The sequence below is a fragment of the Gavialis gangeticus genome, unplaced genomic scaffold (assembly GCF_001723915.1).
Source record: "Gavialis gangeticus isolate Ggan-Ray unplaced genomic scaffold, GavGan_comp1, whole genome shotgun sequence".
In the NCBI taxonomy this organism is placed as follows: Eukaryota; Metazoa; Chordata; order Crocodylia; family Gavialidae; genus Gavialis; species Gavialis gangeticus.
In genome coordinates this window covers 91,792,886-91,811,369 of record NW_017729034.1, presented here as the reverse complement: position 1 = coordinate 91,811,369, position 18,484 = coordinate 91,792,886, and the positions used below count along the sequence as shown (strand labels likewise).

The following is an 18,484-nucleotide window of genomic DNA, read 5'->3' as shown; positions in this document are numbered from 1 at the left end:
GGGGGAAGGGGGCCCCGGGGGGGGGGGGGGGGGGGGGGGGGGGCCCCCCCCCCCCCCCCCCGACTCAAGAGGCACCAGACACCCATGCTTGCGTGAATGCAGACTGCGCAACTATGAATTAAGACTGCTTTAACATCATACTACTTTGTACTTATAAGGCTAAACTTCTGCAGGGCTGCATTTCTTTTATGCTATCACACTTTGTAAACATTTCAATTTTAGCATTTCCTATATGCCAGGATTGTCCAACTTCTGAGCAACCAGGGGCCACATGCTGCACAGCTCTTCTCCTTTCCTCCCTCACAGGCTGGGGAAGGGGGAGAGGCCAGGCTGTGTGGGCTGTGCTGCCCTACCCTCAGGGGCAGGTCAGGAAGCAGAAACTGGATGAGGGGGAGACAGCATGGCAGCAAAACAGTGGGAGGAGCAGAGGCCAGACAAGAGCCTGCGAGCCTCAAGTTAATCTCTTGCAGTCGCATGTGAACCACTGGTGGCACAGCCCTGATACAGGCCAAAAAACTTTACAGGCTAACAGTAGTTTAAAGCTTTAAGCTGTCTTCTATCTTATTGTAGTCCCATGCAATAATGAGTATTTTCAATATTTTTCTGTGCCAAATGAAGAAAAATTACATCCTATATCCTGTTTACATCTTGGTAGAATCTATAAGCACCGGCCATGGTCTATAGCCCTGAGTGCTTAGTACTGTACATACAGCACATTTTTCCCTGATTCACTGAACTTATATGTTACATAGAAACTATTTACAGTAGCCTTTAGAATATCTAGCTTCGTTTAAAATGTTTTCCATTTTAGCTCAAATCATTTTAACTGTTTTATATCATCACGTGTCCTATGCTGATTGTCACATCTATGAAAGTAGGTCAACCAGGGACGCTTAAAACTCATCTCGACAAAAGACTCTTGCTTAAGGGCTTTTAAATGCAAGAACACAGCTGTGATAAGAAATTCCTATCTTTGGTAGGTTTCAATTTTAGACGCATTTTATATGGCTTAAGTGGAGATTTTTTTCTGTTTAACTGGATGATAAAACAGAGTGTAAGTGATGTACAATATAAGCAAAATTAACAAAGATTAGTCAGTAATTAGCTCTGATTTCAAAAGGTACTCTGTATATAACCACCATTATTCTTCAGCAGTAACATACATTTCCACTCTATTTCTACTGAACTGTGGTTTATTAAAAATATTATAAATCTTGCATAATATATATGAAATTCGAGAGAAAGAGTAATGAATTTACTTTGCAGTTTTCATTCTTTACATTTTGAAATATGGATACACACAGTTCAGTTACTGGACTTTGGCAATTAAATACTTCTAAAATAAAAAGGAAGCTTTTACTAACCTCACTGCTCTGATTCAGTTCTGGCCAGGTCTGGTTTAGGGATGGCATTGATGGAGATTTGCTTGGAGGTGCTTCTGCTGGAGAGCTGGAGTAACCTACCTCACCAGCTTGATCCCCAACTTCTGAAACGACAGGAACCACTATAAACCAAAATAATGTATTTCATTAATTTTGCTGTTTGACAAACTGCTGATGCCTCATGGAATATTTAGTTATCCTTCTTTCTGTAGGTGACTTGTCCAAGTAAACAAGAAATAGTGGCCAAGAGAAAATTCTGAAGAGTTTTCACTCTGGAATCTCAGGCTTTAACTATTAAATAACACTGTCTCAGAATCCTCTTGAAAAACTAGGTCTTGAATCAGATTATTTTGCCTCTGCCTTCTGTTTAATATCACAAAAAATAAAAATAAAAACACACATTATTTTAATACAAATGCCATCAATATTAATAATATTAATTAATATTTTTTCAGATGCATTGATTAAGCATCAGCTGCTGTAACTTATTTGATCTTAAGTGTTAGGGTTTCTCTTAATATTACACTGTTAAGTACACAGCAACAGAGTAAGTTTAAAGGTAAAAATGGTTTCCTGATGATACTGTATTTACTTGTACATCATACACACCTTTCTCTCCCAGATTAGCCTTCCATGAATGTTTTTAGCAAGGAAATTGATTTCCATGCCAGAAGGGAGAGAGGAGGGCTCCAGAATGGCCGCTAGGGACTGTTCTGGATACCTGCCCCATGAAGGGTGACCCGAGAGTCCACTCATCAGTATCATCCACTCTAGCTATAACTAGAGTGTTTCACCCTCTTACAGCCACTGCTAAATTTGCAACAACTTTTGGAAGAGTGACACTGAACTGGGAACAATCAACCATGGTGCACTCATGCTGAGTCGGTTAGCATTCTAGAAGAAACTTTTCTTCTTCATTCTGCCTTCCCAAAACAAGGCATGTGTCTTACTTGGGGGCTGTATGGTATGCGAGTAAATATGGCATAAAAAAGCAAGCATCACTTGGTAAAGGAAATTATAATTCTTATGTGGAGTTCATTTCTCATAAGGTAGGTAAAGACTACTTTTTTTAACTTGTATCAGTATTCGCAGAAAACAAACCTAGCTTGCAGTATTAACAGAAACAATCTTATCAGAATGGGTTTAATGCAACAGATATTGTAAACTTTGAAATCAAAATGTACTATACAAATTATAATCTGAAAATAAAGCTACTGGAATATAAATGGTATATGATAAAGTCTTTGAAACACAAGACTGCTCCCTGGTTCAGCAACAATACAGAGGGTAAGATTTCATACAGATGACTCTTTGTATACAGGTCTACATAAGTTTTTGTTATAACGATGCCAGTCGTATGTAAAGAGGTGTGATCCCTAAGCAATATACTGTGTCAGCAGGAACATTTAGTATAAAAATGTTATATTATCAAAATAATTTTTACCAGCCTATCTTCTTTTACTTCACCAGTGCTGCCGTTTCTACACAAGAACTCTACTGGTGGAAATATACTAGCATTTCCACAGGCGGTACATGTATTTATTGTTACTGTATTTTCTTACATACAAGATGCCACCAAATAAAACATGAAACTTGTTTTTGGAAGGCAAAATTTGGAGGAAAAAACCCACTGTTTTAGAGTTGAATGGTGAGAGCTCACCGACTGTGTGACACAACAAGTCCTCCTGAAAACACCCAGTCTGGGTGAGGCAGCAGGATCTTCCTGGTATGGCAGAACAGCAACAAGGCTAGGCTCCAGCCCCTTGCAAGGGCAGTGACAAGATTTGCTTCTTTTCTCCAACTGCAGTCCACAGTGCTGTGTCATTCAGCCCTCAGAGCTCCTCACAGGTCTGGAAATTTGGTAGTGCAAGAGCACTGGTACCACTTCCCCAGTGCCAAAATTTCTGGACCCATGAAGAGCCCCAGACCCCACACCCTAGATCAAGTGCTGGATCCCAGTGCACAGAACTGGGCAAAGGTGGTATTCGGGCCAGGGCTGACCCGTAGCTAACGCTGAACACGTCACCTGCTCTTTGCAGCCACAGAAAGAAGTGGCAGCCATCTTGGCAGCACCACATCACAGCATCTGCTTGCCTTATTCCATCCTGTTTCTACCCCAAAGAAAAGTCAGCTTCCCCACTTAAGATATGCATACCAATTCTGGAGGGCTGATTCTGAGGAAAAACTGCAAGTGGTCTGCAAGCAAATATGGTAATTTTGCTGGCATGGCTATGTTGATTAGGACTCTGATAAAAGTTTCACCCCAGAGTCCTTTAGCAGACAATCTGTTCTATTTAGAAAATGGATCCAAGTTATATTGGCAAAAAAGGTTTTTTTCACCATGAGCTAAGTCACCATTAGGGGAACTGCTGGTACTGTATACTTCTACTAGTTAACTCTTATACTGGAAAAATGTTCCTAATGGAATCATGGCATGAGATTTAGAGCCTAGTTATCAGCAGAGATCCAGGTTTTCCATTTCCCACAGAAAAAGAGAAAACCATGGATTTTCCCTTCTTTTTTTTTCTTCTTTTTTTTTTAAATCGGAGAAAACGTGGATTTTTCCTTTTAGCAGAGAAACCAGCAGATTTCCTGCTTTTGCAAACAGCAATGCAGGCTGGCTGAGCTCCAGCCTGCAAAAACTGTTTGCAAACAAGGTGGGAAATCCCAGCCGTGCCCAGAGGGGGAGGGTGGGGCCTGAGACTCACTCAGCCACAGCTCTACTCCGCTCAGCTCAGCCTGACTCTTCTCCTGGAGCCTGTGAGGTAAGTGGGGCTTGAAGGAGGCTGGGGGCCCCTCTGGCAGGGCTGGGAGGTCACAGGTCATGGCTGGGGGCACCGGCAGGGCTAGGAGGAGCCAGGAGCTGGCCTCACCCCTGCCTGACCAGGCAGAGCAGTAGGGGAGCCAGCTCCAAGCTACTTCTGCTGCAGCTGCCTGCTGTTGGGGGCAAGGATCTGCAGACTTGATGCCCTGGCAGCTGGGGGCCCCCTCCAGCAGGCCCAGGGGGCAGGAGCTGCGGATAGAGGCAAGAGGCACAAGTAGGGCAGGGGTGCTGCAGGGGGCTTTTAATTTTAATAACGGATTTGGGGGGTTTTGTCACAGAATTTGCGATTTTTCATCAGAAGATTTGTGATTTTTTAAATCAGAGAAAACCAAGGTCCCTGGTTATTAGCCAAGTGTTTTCTGTTCCATGGGCAAATGCATGGATCACTGATAAAATACTTTTACATTCACTGCACAGCACTACCAATCACCATGGTGTTCTGGTCCGTGCCTGGGGCTCCTAGCTGTTATAAAAGACAGCCATTTGTTAAGTCTGAACACTGTACATTAATAGATGACATTAGTTATGTTTTCCTGGCTATCCCTTGACTATCTGAATAAAGATGACCTCAGATAAGTCTCTAACAAACATGCAGTTAACTGAACTATACATGTTGTTTGAATCATAGAGATTTGTATCATGGACATAACAGTCCTCAATACCATTAAATTCCTTCACATTGAGATTAGGATGCACCTTTCATTTTTAGGTCAAAAGACTCATAAAGAAACCCAACAAAAACTACTGAGTATCGAGAATACAAATGTATATGCCGCTTTCCTTCTGTTGTTAACATACCTAAATCCAAAAGGACAGCATGATACCTACATCATAAATTTGAAAAGCCTAGATTTTAGAAGGCTTAAACTAGAGAATTTTACATAATTCTGCCTTTTGTCTCTAGTTTAGAGATAACCTTTACTGTTAAGAACTGGTTTTGAGATTCCCATTTTAAGACATACTAATAATGTGGATCTGCATGGACAAGGCTATTAAGGAGAAAACTTAAGATTCAGGTAGAGCAATAAGTAGTATATATTTTGTCTTAAAATAATTATTACTATTTTTACAATGATAGTTCTTATTGTATCCAAATTTACAAATCTTTGAAAAATGAAATTAGTATTTTTCCAATAAATTTACATCCAGGAAAATATGATCTCCATCACAGTTGGGAATTTTTAATACTGACAAGTCAAAAGATGATCATATTGTAATATTAAGCCATTATAGTTTTACCTATAATCTGTTCAGATAACTGAAATGATTGATACTGACTTTTAGACTGAAGATGGCACTTAAATCATTTTAAAAGTGCATATTCACAGTAGGTAAACTTGAGGAAAATGCCCGAAGAGCAGCAAATGTTTATTTCAGTTAGCTATAAAATACTGTTAATTTGCACTGATTTATTGCACTTGGCTTTGTAAAATAGATAGAAATTAAAGATAAATCCCGCCAGAAATGTTATATTTATGAAAATTTTTCATATCTTCACATCTATGGGCCATAAACAAAAACTGCTACTTCCAAAGGGAGTCTGGAAAGGAACAGATTTAGTTTCCTTTTCTTATAAGAAAATGGCATTATTGCAGTAATTTGACACAAAGGTGATTTTTTGAGGAAGATATTAACATTTTTATTCATCTAATAGGAATTGAAATCTAAACTGGTTCACATTTCAATGCCAAGCCATAAAATTTCAAAACAGGGCAACTGCCACTACCACAATGAACTGCTGAGGTAAAAAATAGCACGTCTTGCAACATATTGTGTTCACACATCTACCCTGTGACGTAGTCTTTTTTTTTTAGCCACATCTTCCTTTCTTCACATTTTTACTGTTTGTTCTTATCATCACCACCACCTTTGAAGGTCATCAGAACAGAGATTATCTTATTAACTTGTATAACCTCTAACACAATGTGGTCCTGGGACCTCACTGGAGCTACTGCAAGGAAAATAGTTATGCACCTTGAGTTACTCATGTGGAGAGAAAATATTAAAATCGATAAGAAAAGAAGGTACTGTAGGATTGTTATAGAGCTCTGAGGCCACAATCTGTGTAAATTTAAATGTACCCAAGGAATTTTACTGTGTATTTTTACAATATAAAATTAGAAAAGACAGCTTTTACTTTTCATTTTATTTCCTTGCTCTTACATATTTCTAATTCCTCGTTCTTAGTGGTGTACCAAAGACAAAAGTAATCTATGCTCTAGGGCAGGGGTGTCAAACTCAAGCACCACGGACTGGGTGGGTGAATGGTCCAGGGCCAGTTCACACAGGCTGGATTCAGAGTGCATTCTGGCCCAGGCCAGGGGTTGTGAGCAGTGTGCTCCAGATTAGCCCCCCATGCAGCATGTATGGACAATTCAGCATGCACTGCATGCTGTGTGGGTCAACTCTGAGAACCACAGGCAGCACTGTTGGTCGAACAACAGGGTTCCTTGGGCTGGATCTTTGACACCTCTGTTCTCTGGACTGTTATCTAGATGTTGAGTATTTAGAAAATACTCAACATGACCAGGCAAAGATTAAATTCATGCATGAAAAGCGTCAGATTAAACTGAACTTGTAATGTACTTCATGATCCAACGCAGATATGATTATGCAGTGTGTTTCAGGAAGAAATTTAGTCAATGGCTTGAAACCAACACGTAAATGTAGAGCGTTCCAAGCACAGAGACTAGCAGCATGAGAAATTAAGATGAAAGGTATTAAGGAAAAACAGATATCACAAGGATATCATAATTTAAAGCCTTGAAACAAAAGATGAAAAGCTTAAATTAATATCAAAGAGGGAAAGAAACAGATGTTATTCAAGCAGTTGACTATTTTATATAGCTTTTAGGGTCTGTTATTTATTATTCATATTATGTGGTATCTAGGAGCCTCAGTCAAAATTAAGGTTCCACTGAGCTGGCCTTGCACAAAGTATATTAATGTCTCCAGCCCAAGAGTGTATTCTTTGAAAGAGAGGCATTTCATTTTGCACAAATGTAAGTACACTTAGCAAGCTACACTCAACTATCATACCTTTTTACGTTCTAAGTAGGCTGCTAAAAACAAAACTTTGCTGAAATGCGACTTTCATGAAAACTCTATTCATTACTCTAGTAGAAAAATTATATACATTAATGTGACCTGCCATATAAACTAAAATGGCTCATCTCAAATTAATATAAATGAGGCTTAAATACATCTATATTAGAAACTTGGACTTTTGTTGCCATCTCAATTTACTTCATTTCGTTTCATCAGTAACATGTTCTGAGCCCATCCTCCTTTTTTTTTTAAAGAGACCTCTATTCCACAAAGGCTAAAAGAAACACTTTCACCATGCTACTGTGACTCCCTATGCTAGCATCTAGCACGAGGACTTCACAAGCACGTCTAAGCCCAGCTGACTAGATCCAGAACCGACTGCTTGCAACAGCAGTCTCTCACAATTTGTCACAAGAGTTTCCACTCTTTACTACAGCCACCAGTACCAGTACAGAACCACACTAACTGTATAAAATTCTACCATTAACTAATTTACATAGAATGTAGCCTTTAAATATTGAACATAGTTAATTAAGTGCAGCTTCTTTTCAATGTTTATTTTTTAATCCTGGAAGCACCTTTTCTCCAGTTTGGGATTCCACTTGACACTTCATGAAAACAACTAATAGTGACATTTTAGATTAGTGAACTTACATGTTTCAGGTCAACCTGCAGACTGCTGCAAAAATGTTTTGATTAGGGGCATGACTTTTTTACTTAAATAGTTATGCCAGTTGAAAAATTAATGTGCATTTTTATACTAATAGCGATTATTCCCTTTCCAGTATGGGAACACCTGTACCACTAGAAAGCATTTTTAACCAAACAGTGAACACAAGCTGAGTTTTAAAGAGACTTGTATCATCTAATTCATTCTAACAAAGAATTTTGACAAATTTTAACTCGTAAGAGAAAATACTGAAAAATGGTGATTCAGAATACATAACATTTCACTAGGTTGTGCCCAACCTATTTCACTAGGTAATGTGCATAGCTATAGTTAAGGAAAATAATTTGTGGTTTGCTGGTGTGCAAATAAAAGGCAACCCCTTCATATTTTGGGCCAAGCTACCACTAAGAAAATGGTTTAATAAAGACAAATTTTTAGTCTCAGAAATTATTTTAAGAACGGGTAAAATATTTAGGCTTATAGTCTCTATCATAAAAATTATAGAAACAGCATAAAGCAGCTACTTGATATGCTCTAGTAGATGTGCACAAGACAAGAAACTGACTTTCTCTGAAGCTATAATAAAACTAAGTGTGGAATTCTGTTTTCCTGTGCGCATCTAAATGTCAGTTTTCTAGTTGTCAAAGTTGCGTTTTGGCACCTGTGCAAAGATCATGATTCTATTACTTTTGTAGTGTGGATGTGTAAGTATGCATGCGTAGACTGAACATGCATGATGAACTACACTGGTCAGGAAGGTATGCAGCGATGTATATGCACACGTCCCAGAAAAACCATGGCGGTGGGGGGGAAGGCTTCTATGTTTTAGCCTTAAGAATTGAGTAGCTAGGACACTTTCCCTGCAAGCCAGGAATCCAGGGCATCTTTACACATGCTACATGGTGGGATTGAGGGGGAGCACTTTAGTTAGACTGGCACTCAGAGAGCCGCTCTAATTGAAGTACCCACAGCATCATGCGTATTCAGTGTCTTATGCTTGAAGACGGCAGCAGGGGTGCTTTAAAGTTTGTTTGATGAGCTTTAGTTAAAGTGCCCCTGTTGCCATTTTGAAGCACAGGGACACTGAATACATGTGATACGGAGGCTGCTGGAGAGTGTTAATTAGCACCCTCCAGCAAGCTTGATTAATCTCAATTAATTGAGCCTGCTCTGCCGTGTGCTAATTAGCATCTGGTAGAGCAGACATCTGACCTGTTTATAGGTGTCCCCAGGTCCTAAGCCCACCTTACTAAAAGGGGCTTGCAGTTAGCTCCATCTTTCCAGCACAGTGCTCTAACTACCAAACTACAAGTTGGGTATTATTCAGTCCCCTCTCCAGACCTCTTGACCTGGAGCTACTGCTGCTTGCGCTTAATAGTCACAAGACAAAAAATTTCCCAGCCCCATTTCTCTCTCTCCACTACGTAGGGAGCCAACTTTAAAAGGAGTGCAGAAAGTCAGAGATGCAGATTCATATCTCTTCTGGGTGAGTGGGTCCTTGAATCTGAATCTCTAGTTCCTTGGGGGAATGCCCAAACTACTCAACTGCTGGGCTAAAATGGGGCATGGTTTCCCTTCTCCACAACTGTCCCCCCCCACCCAGCTAGTGCATAGGCTGAGCATGCACCATAGGCTAAGTGCACAAGGTTACACATTCACAGTCCAAGGGAAACAGAACTACAATGTGGGCATAAGTACCAAAAATGCCACTTACAAGGATAAAAAAACTGCCATTTAGATGCACTAAGGAAAACAGTATTCCAATCCAATTGTTAAATTTACTTCCTAAAGCAAAGATAGCCAAAATGAAATTTGCTACTGTCATTTAAATGGGCTATTAAGTAGTATGCAAGAGGTAAGGATTTTTCCACAGCTGGTCCAATAAAAGATTGGTATCTTTTGTTGGACCAACTGCATAGTTAGGATAGAGCTAGGCAAGCTTTCAAATGCAAGATGTTCATCAGGTCTTTCTTATGTTTCTTGCATGGGCTTAGAAAGATTTTGCCGTGTAGTCTAGTTTCTTTTTTCTTTAAGTTGTGGAATTTCCATTGTAAGATGTGGATTGTGATATCTTGGATGTTATGGTATTGCTAGAGTGATGTTGTAGTTGAGTGGTTCAGGAATTAGAGGGGCAAGGACTTCTTAGGGTGATCTTTTGTTGGATCAACTGCACAGTTGGGATACAGCCAGACAATTCACTTGTGTTACTCTATCCCAGCTATGCAGTTGGTCCAATAAAAGGCAGCACCCTAAGAAATGCTTACCTCTTGCATACTCCTAGATCATCATGGCTACAGCATAACTAATACTATTAAGAAATACAAATTAAGTCAATATCCTTTCTAATTCTTTAGGACTTATAAAAGGTGGCTTGAAAGGCTTTAACTGATAAATCTCATCTATTTTTGTGAAGAATAACAAACTGGTAAACTATGAGGATGAGTCACTAGTAAGGAGGAAGTATGCTTGAAACATTTCCTCTCAGGATTTAACAAACTCTTTGGATATAGTAACAGCAGTTGTAAGGGCAAGAACTATTACAAATTCAATAAAATAGCACCTTGAATAAGGGGTAAGAAAATCCCCAATCCAGTTTTTGGCACTTCTATAGTGGGAGACAGCATGGTCCAAAGGGGGAAGGGGGGAGCAGACTTAGGTCCCACTGTTTACTCTATATGGACCATGGTTTTCAGTTTCCTCATATATAGAATGTGAGTAATATTTTCCATTTTAGTAAGCGTTTTCAGACTCAGATGAAACATCATATTAAGTTTCAAGTCAACTCCATAGTCCTTAACCTGTTAAATAAAGTCCTCCATCAAAACAAAACACAAACAAACGAAAGCAACATTCAAGGCACTTGCTATTTCTAAAATAAAATTTTAGAATATGAAGTTGGGTCTTCTTTATACAGGATAAAGTAGGCAAAAGGCACAAAAACCATTTTTTACTTTTACACTTTCCACTCAGCGACATCTGAGTGTTTTACAAATATTAATGAACAGGACTCATCACATTTCTGCCAAGTAAGCAGTCCATTCTATGGGTAGGAAAACAGGCACATAATGATTAAGTGGCTTACCACTGTGGCAAAGCCAGGAACAGAATTTGGATCTCCTTACACTTTGTCCTGTGTTTTAACTCCAAAACTACTCCTTCTTCCCTCATACTGGTTCTGGGAAAATTTTCAAAGTACCTACAAGACTTACGGGTACAAGTTCCATTTTTTTCAAATTGAGATAGTGCTCATCTAACTTCTGAAAACTTATTCAGATTACTTTACAAAAGTTATTCCTCAACAACCTTGTATGTGGACATTTTTCCTTTTAAGTTTAAGCCACCTTCAAGAACCTGAACACCACAGTTACTTTGTTATAAAGTGTCCATACAATTATACCTGCAGAACTCCAGGTACCACAAGCTTCAAAACTCCCAAATATCTGCAACATTTTTTAAAATTGAACTCTGGGTCCTAAATCATAAAAGCACTTGGAATATTCTATCCTAAACATGGTCCATTATTCAGAGAGTGGGCTTTTTAATATAACAGCAAAAAAGTAGTTAAAACATTCTAGTAAGTCTATTTGATAAACCTGTAAATACTTGCTATTATTTCTGTAACCTTAATTGTACTTTCACCTGGACACACAAAGGTTCTCTTTAGCAACACATCTTACCTGCTGAATCTTCCAAATCAATCAGTTTGGGCATTAAACTTTCAGGTAGTTTTTCAGGCAAGTCATAGCCATTCTTCCTAGCAACTACCAGATGAAAAGCAGCACAGAACTCATCCAGTGTCAATGCGCCATCTTTATCAAAATCTGACAGTTCCCTAGAAGGAAAACTTACTATAAATAAAATCAAATTCCTCTCTGGGCCATTTTAAGTGTATGCACTTTTGTTCCCATCTGGAGGACCATTAAATGCTTATGTTTTATAGGTCCATTTACCATGTTTGTACTTCACATACCTACAGTACTAGGCACTGAATGTTCTTTAACAAAAATAAGCCCTTATTAATGACATGGCTAAAAGTTAATGACTAGGCTTAACTCATTTACACTTACATTGCCTATGCCTTTAGTTCTCTCTGTCTGTTTCCAGCTGTTCTGCACAATGCTATTAGCACCAAGCAAGAGGCAGAGTATACAGAAGCAATTTTGTTCAGCTTCTATGTACCACAGGTACGTGGCAATTGAAATATTTCATTTAACGGGGAAAGTTATAAACTGGAATCCAAAATTTAATTTGTCTGAACAATTATGAAGGAGACCAAATCTGTTCCAGACAAGTCATTTAAATGATCATGTCTAACAGTGTGGCAATCATTCCAGGTTGAAATGAAGGGTAAGCATTGTGTTTAAGTCAGTAGGACTTTTATCACAAATTTACCCAGAAGCATGTGTAACCAAATGAAACATGCATAAGCAATTTCTACCTTAATCCATGCGATTTCAAACCAGATATTTAGTTGTGTGAACACTTAATACTGTTCTGTCAACTCTAGTTCTATGGTAAGAAGGGATACAGTCCCAGAATAACATTGAAATCCATGGAAAATGCAAAATCTGTCTTAAACTGGAATAGGATTGAGCCTCATAGCAGTAATGTTTGGTATGAGTGACCTTTTTTTTAAAAGGAGGAGAAAAAGACCTGTCAGAGTTCAGGTCTAACTAACATGAAACAGATCGTGGTTCTTCAAAATAGCCACCTCCACTAGTGACACTTCACACTTACCAAATGTGAGAAAGTTCAAGAATAGGTAGTTTTGATTTGGTAAAAAATTCTTTAGCTGCAGACCCTGGAATATTAAAACAGTTTTGTTTAATATTTATTCCATCCTTATAGAACTAAAGATCTCAAATTATATAATAAAATCAATTAAAATAAGAGAACTGTACTAATTAAAGGAGTTAAGCTTGCATACAAATCAAGTTCAAGATCCAGTTTTTAAATCCACTGGAGTTGTGCTGTACCAAAAATTTAGTAAATTCAGGGCCTTCTTACAAAACAATACATAAATCCATATCCACCAAGAAGTTACCTTTATAAATACAGAACTGCCGTACCTATTATTGTTTTAAAGAACTCACCTGGAATAAATCCATTTAGATCAGGTTGAATGGTTTTAAACTGATTTACATAATACTGCCTTTGTTCATCAGTTATTTTCCAGGGATCATCATAACTACTCGATTGCCTACGAATTTCATTTGCAGTTGTAGCTGATGCTACAGTTCGTACTGTTGTCTGATCCTGTAACGAAACATTTTTTCCTCAGTATTATCTATCTAAAATGACAAATGGATTGCCATTATTTCTAAACTACTTGCCTTCCAAAAATTAAAACATGGTTATATGCTGCAGAAACTGTATGTTGCAAGAAGCTGTTGGCAGATTGCATATTTAGAACTATTAAGCTAGATGCGTTTTCCACACAAATGAGTAGAAGTGGCTACAGATATGTAAGCAAAAAAAAGGTATGGAGGTCTATGCAGAGAAAGCTAAGCACAAATACTCCTGATTTAAATTTTTTTTTGAAGTTTAGTTCTTCAAAAGTTACCAAATTTTCAATTAAAGTTTTCCTAGGTAAAAAGAGTTAGCATGTAACTCAACGAAACCAAGAAGTATTTGTTATAGGTAAATAGGAAAGAGAACAGATTTCTTATCTCCACATAGTGAATATGAACCACAGCATGAGTCCGCAGTGAAAGTATGGAAAAGATGGATTGCAACACTAATTTGAATGAAGCAAATCAAATGAATACCAATAAAATGTCACACCTGGACAGAAGCAGGATGCATGGCTAAAAGAGTACTGGTTGGTGGGGTATCTGCAAAACTGACCCAGTTTTCTTGATGTGGGGGTGGAGAATGGCCAGACCATATGGGATCACCAGCAGCAGATGAGCCTGAAAGCAGAAGAAACAGTCCCCTTTCAAAACATAACCTGAGAAAATTAAAGAAAGACTCTGGGTGGAAAAAACGGCCATAGCAGATTGTGACACAAGTGGTCTTCCTAAGGGAGTACATGTTTACAGAACTGCAGAAATAATTACAAAATAAAAGTTGTAAGGTGAAACAAATTCAGATCTATTTTCTACTGCATGGGTGCAGAATTGTTCCATCCAGTCCACAAGGATGCTGGGGGGTCAGGGAACATAGGGGGCAGGGCCTGCCATGGACTCCAGGCCCAGGGTCCTGCTGGATATGACCCTTGGCAGCAGGAGCAAGGGTGAGTAAGAGTGGTCCTGTCACTGCCCCACCCATCCTGTGTCATTCAGTTGCTTGCCCCACTGCCTCCATCACTGGCCCTTGCTACTTCCACCTCCAGCCCTCCTGCTGCCAGGCCCACTGCTTGCTCATGGATCCAGCCTATGAGGAGCCTTGGAGTCTGGGGCATGGGGAGAGTTTATCACCTCTACCCTACTGCATTAGTAGTTACCTTTCCTTAGACAGTACTATTTTAAACTGCAAAGTATACAAAAAAGAAAAGGGAAAAAAAAAGGAAGTGATAGTTTACTCTGTATGGTGGTTATAAATGTTAAAAATAAATCTGTTCAAAGCACGTTGAACCGATCAGAACTACAAATGGAACTGCGCCACAGTTTCTCTCCAAAGAAAATTCAGATGAAAAACCTCAGTACTGATAGGGCAAGAAATGGATGTGGTTATTTAGAGCCATCACGTGGTATTGATGCAATTCAAATACACCGTGCCTTCAATTTTTCCTAATGGTTTGTTTTGTAATTCAAGCTACGCAGTTACCTTTTGTTTGAGAATTAATTTTCTTGGAATGTATCATTTTATCTTAAATGAACTTGAAAGCCTGCTAGGAAAATGTTACCGTCTCAGAATGATGCAAGTACTACTGATGAACACATGAAGTCTGCACACATAAACATGAGGGCTAAGAAGATTACCTGAAACCACACTGTTTTTGAGAAATGGATTCTATTAAGCAAACTGATTTAACAGAGTTGAATTATTTGCTTAAATGTATAGGAAAATGTGACGCCCGTATGACTTATTGCCAAGTATGAATGACTCAAGTGTCTCTAAAGCTGTAATCAAATGAAAAAATGAAAAAGTAAAAAAATCCAGATGGTCCTAGTAAGGTATTCAGATAGAGAAGCCTTTAAAAAGTATGGAAGACTTAAAGGCCCCTGGTTACAGGCCTCAATTTCTTGCATCACATATAGAAAGCTTAAGTCTTGGAAGCCCAGCCAACAGGTGTGAAATAGCTGCCCTGTAGAATGTAAAACTGAATGAAAATGGTTTAGTGCATTTGTAAAAGCAAATGCAGTTTTCTGAGGCATGCCAAGCAGAATTGTTAAGGTCTCCAAACGTACTACTTATAAGAACATTTCTACCTTGCACATCCAGTACCAGATGGAAGTAGTGGATTCATAACTCACTACTATGCGACTTTTCAGTATACAATTGAGGCCTACATTGCACATGCAAAGAAAGGAAAGAACACTGACTACACCACAGTCTATCAACTTTTCAGTTCACATCCAATACTTCTTTATGCATAAATCTGATAATTAATTATCAATAGTAAACAGAGTGGAAAAAAAGAACTAAATCAGGGTAACAAACTGAATAAATGTTAAAGGAAAAAATATCACTTTTTTTTAAATTGTTACTATTACTATTATGCAGAATTACTATATAAATGAAACTGTTTCAAACAACTGTCCCTTCATCCAGGGCTATTTCTGGAGCACTTCATAGGGTACACATGTATGTCTACTAACCTTTTGAAGAACTTAAAAGGCACCTGAAGCACTGCACATGTTTTGTCTGTCCAGGCCCTGGGAGAGGTTTTCAGCTACAGGTTTCCCTTAATTTAGGTTCTGTATGTGTGAATTCACTCTTATGCAACAACACTTTTTATACCAAAAATTAGTTATATGGGAGGTAAATTCACTCTTATGCGACTGGCGTGGTAGAAGCCCACAGTCAGCTGCTTTGTGCGGTACACTGTGAGAGTGACACACACCAAAATACAGTCTCCTGTGTGGATCTGTGCTCATTGCTTTTTGCGACATGTTTCTGTAGTTGCCATCCCCATTATGATAGTGCCCTGTGGTTGTTTGTACTGTGCTGTTAATGAGTACCAAAATTGTCTTGTAAATGTGGTAGAAATGGGTCTGGGGGGGTCAGTACAGTCAAGGTCTTGGAACGTATCCCTATTTGTTACATTGTAGAGTGGGTTCCCTTTATGTGAATTTGAGTTATGCACCATTTTCCAGGAATGCACGTGCAGCATATAGTGAGGGAAACCTGTATTGTAGTTAGGAGTTCACTGCATTAGTGACTGAGGGCATTTCTACACGTCCTCTGATGTGTCCCGATTAGAACGCATCAGAGAAGACTTGATTAAATCGAGTCTGTGGGAGCGTTGTAATTGGAATGCTCCAGCCTGCTGCACCATCTCATGTACTCAGCATCCCTACATTATCTAATTCAAAGGCCTCATCCCTGCATTATAAGATTTACAGTAAATTTTTAAACGAGTTTGTCAGTAGCAACTCTCTCATAGCTCTGTTTCCTTTATGCTGGGATTCTGCAAGCTTCAGCTTCAAGCATTACATTATCTGCTCACGCTGGAAAAGTGATTCAGTGTTCCCTTTACTACCACCGCAGGACTGAAGTGTCAAGCAGCTAATTGAAATAATGCCTTTTTGCTTGGAAGGATTTTTTTTTTTTTAGTCTGAACCCTTGCCAGAATTCTACTTTTATCTGACCTGATTTCTTACATGAAACAGGAAATACAAATTTTCAAATATCAACCAAACTTCTTTTAGTCTTCTATAAAAGTTCAGCAAATATGGGTGGCTTTTTCCCTTTTCACACCTAAATCAAAACTACACATTACAGTGAACTGTAGGATCTGCACTGCTACACTAAACAGTGCTCTTCTGTTTTCTCAGTTGAATATATAAACAATGAAATACTCCAAACATCCTGTACCAGGGATGTAAATATCCTTTAAAAAAAATATTCATTTAACCTCCTCCAATTATAACTGTTGTTAAATAATTAATGGATAACATAGCAGCTCTGACATAGCTGCTGCTGGGAGCCGTTCCTAGCTCCCAAAGCTCTTTGATTGCCAGGAGGAGGAGAGAAGATAAGCCTATCCAGAGAACACAGCTCACATGAAGCCCTACTTGGGAGGGAAGGAGCACCCAAGTGCTTAAGTGATGAGTCATTAGGCTTCTCTCTGCTTTCCCCTTAGGCTATGGGTACTAGTCCCCCTCCTCACTGCCTGACCAGGGAGGTAAAGGAGGGTAGGGTAAAAAAGTTGCTCTGGGACTATTCAGGTCAGGCAGAGAGGAGGCTCCATCAGGCTTCTTCCCTGAAGGTGTCAGATGTCAGGCACGGAGTTGAAACCTATATCCCTAATAGTGCTCAAGGTTTTTTGAAGATTTAATCTACACTGTATTCTTAACTTCTATTCTGAAATTTCCAAATAAAGTAATTTTTCATGGGTTTTTAGGTGAAGAGAAATTATGCATGTCAGTTAAACTCTGATCTTTTAAAGTTTAGTCAGAATGAACTTGCCACATACCTCCTAAACTCTGGCTTTGACTGAATAAGGAACTGTTCATAGTTTCAGGTAAACTGAATTATTTTGCAGGTATGTTGCTCAGAGAACTCAGTAGTGGTATGGACTGTAGGGCTTTTTGCCTTCTTCTATAATGGGGGTGTGGCCCTTTTCTTGGGATCATAGAATCACAGAAGCAGGGTCAGAAGGGACCTTGTAGTTCTTCAAGTCCAACGCCCTGCCTGGGCAGGAGAAAAAAACTGGGCTCAGATGATCCCAGCTAGGTAGGCATCAAGCCTCTGCTTAAAGACCTCCAGGGTAGGAGCCAGCACCACTTCCCTTGGAAGTTGGTTCCAGATCCTAGCCGCCCTGACTGTGAAGTAGTTCTCACGGATGTCTAATCTAAACCTATTCTCCAACAACTTGTGGCCGTTATTCCTTGCTATGCCAGGGGGTGCAAGGGGAAACAAGGTCTCTCCCAGACCCTTCTGGTCCCCCTTAGTGAGTTTACAGATGGTCACCAGGTCCCCCCTCAGCCTTCTCTTGTGAAGGCTGAAAAGGTTCAGGTCCCACAGTCTCTCGTTGTAGGGTCTGCCCTGTTGTCCCCAGATCATGTGGGTGGCCCTCCTCTGGACCCTCCCAAAGTTGTCCACATCCCGCCTGAAGTGGGGTGCACAGAACTGGACACAGTACTCCAGCTGTGGCCTGACCAGTGTTGCATAGAGGGGGAGAATCACCTCCTTGTCCCTGCTAGAGATGCACCTGTGGATACACGACAAGGTTTGGTTTAGCCCTTCCAACCGTGACCTCACATTGTCGGCCCACGTTCATCTTGGAGTCAGTAATGACTCTAAGATCCCTTTCTGCCTCCGTACTCTCTAAAAGGGAGTTACCCATCTTATAAGTGTGCTGCTGGTTACTACTGCCCAAGTGCAGCACCCTGCATTTGTCAGTATTGAAGCACATCCTGTTTTTGCTAGCCCACCCCTGTAACCTATCCA

The 18,484-nt window shown here is 39.5% G+C and overlaps 1 protein-coding gene across 1 annotated transcript in view; it reads right to left on the bottom strand.

Annotated features, from left to right (window-relative positions):
* The window catches only part of REPS1 (RALBP1 associated Eps domain containing 1), a 118,194-nt gene that overhangs the window by 36,479 nt on the left and 63,231 nt on the right, over nt 1–18,484 (bottom strand). The window contains exons 5-9 of the mRNA XM_019526948.1: nt 13,709–13,836; nt 13,018–13,180; nt 12,662–12,725; nt 11,602–11,756; nt 1,365–1,504 (exon numbers count right to left, since the gene is read on the bottom strand). Coding sequence (XP_019382493.1) covers nt 1,365–1,504; nt 11,602–11,756; nt 12,662–12,725; nt 13,018–13,180; nt 13,709–13,836 — 650 coding nt within the window. The remainder of the gene's footprint in view (nt 1–1,364; nt 1,505–11,601; nt 11,757–12,661; nt 12,726–13,017; nt 13,181–13,708; nt 13,837–18,484) is intronic.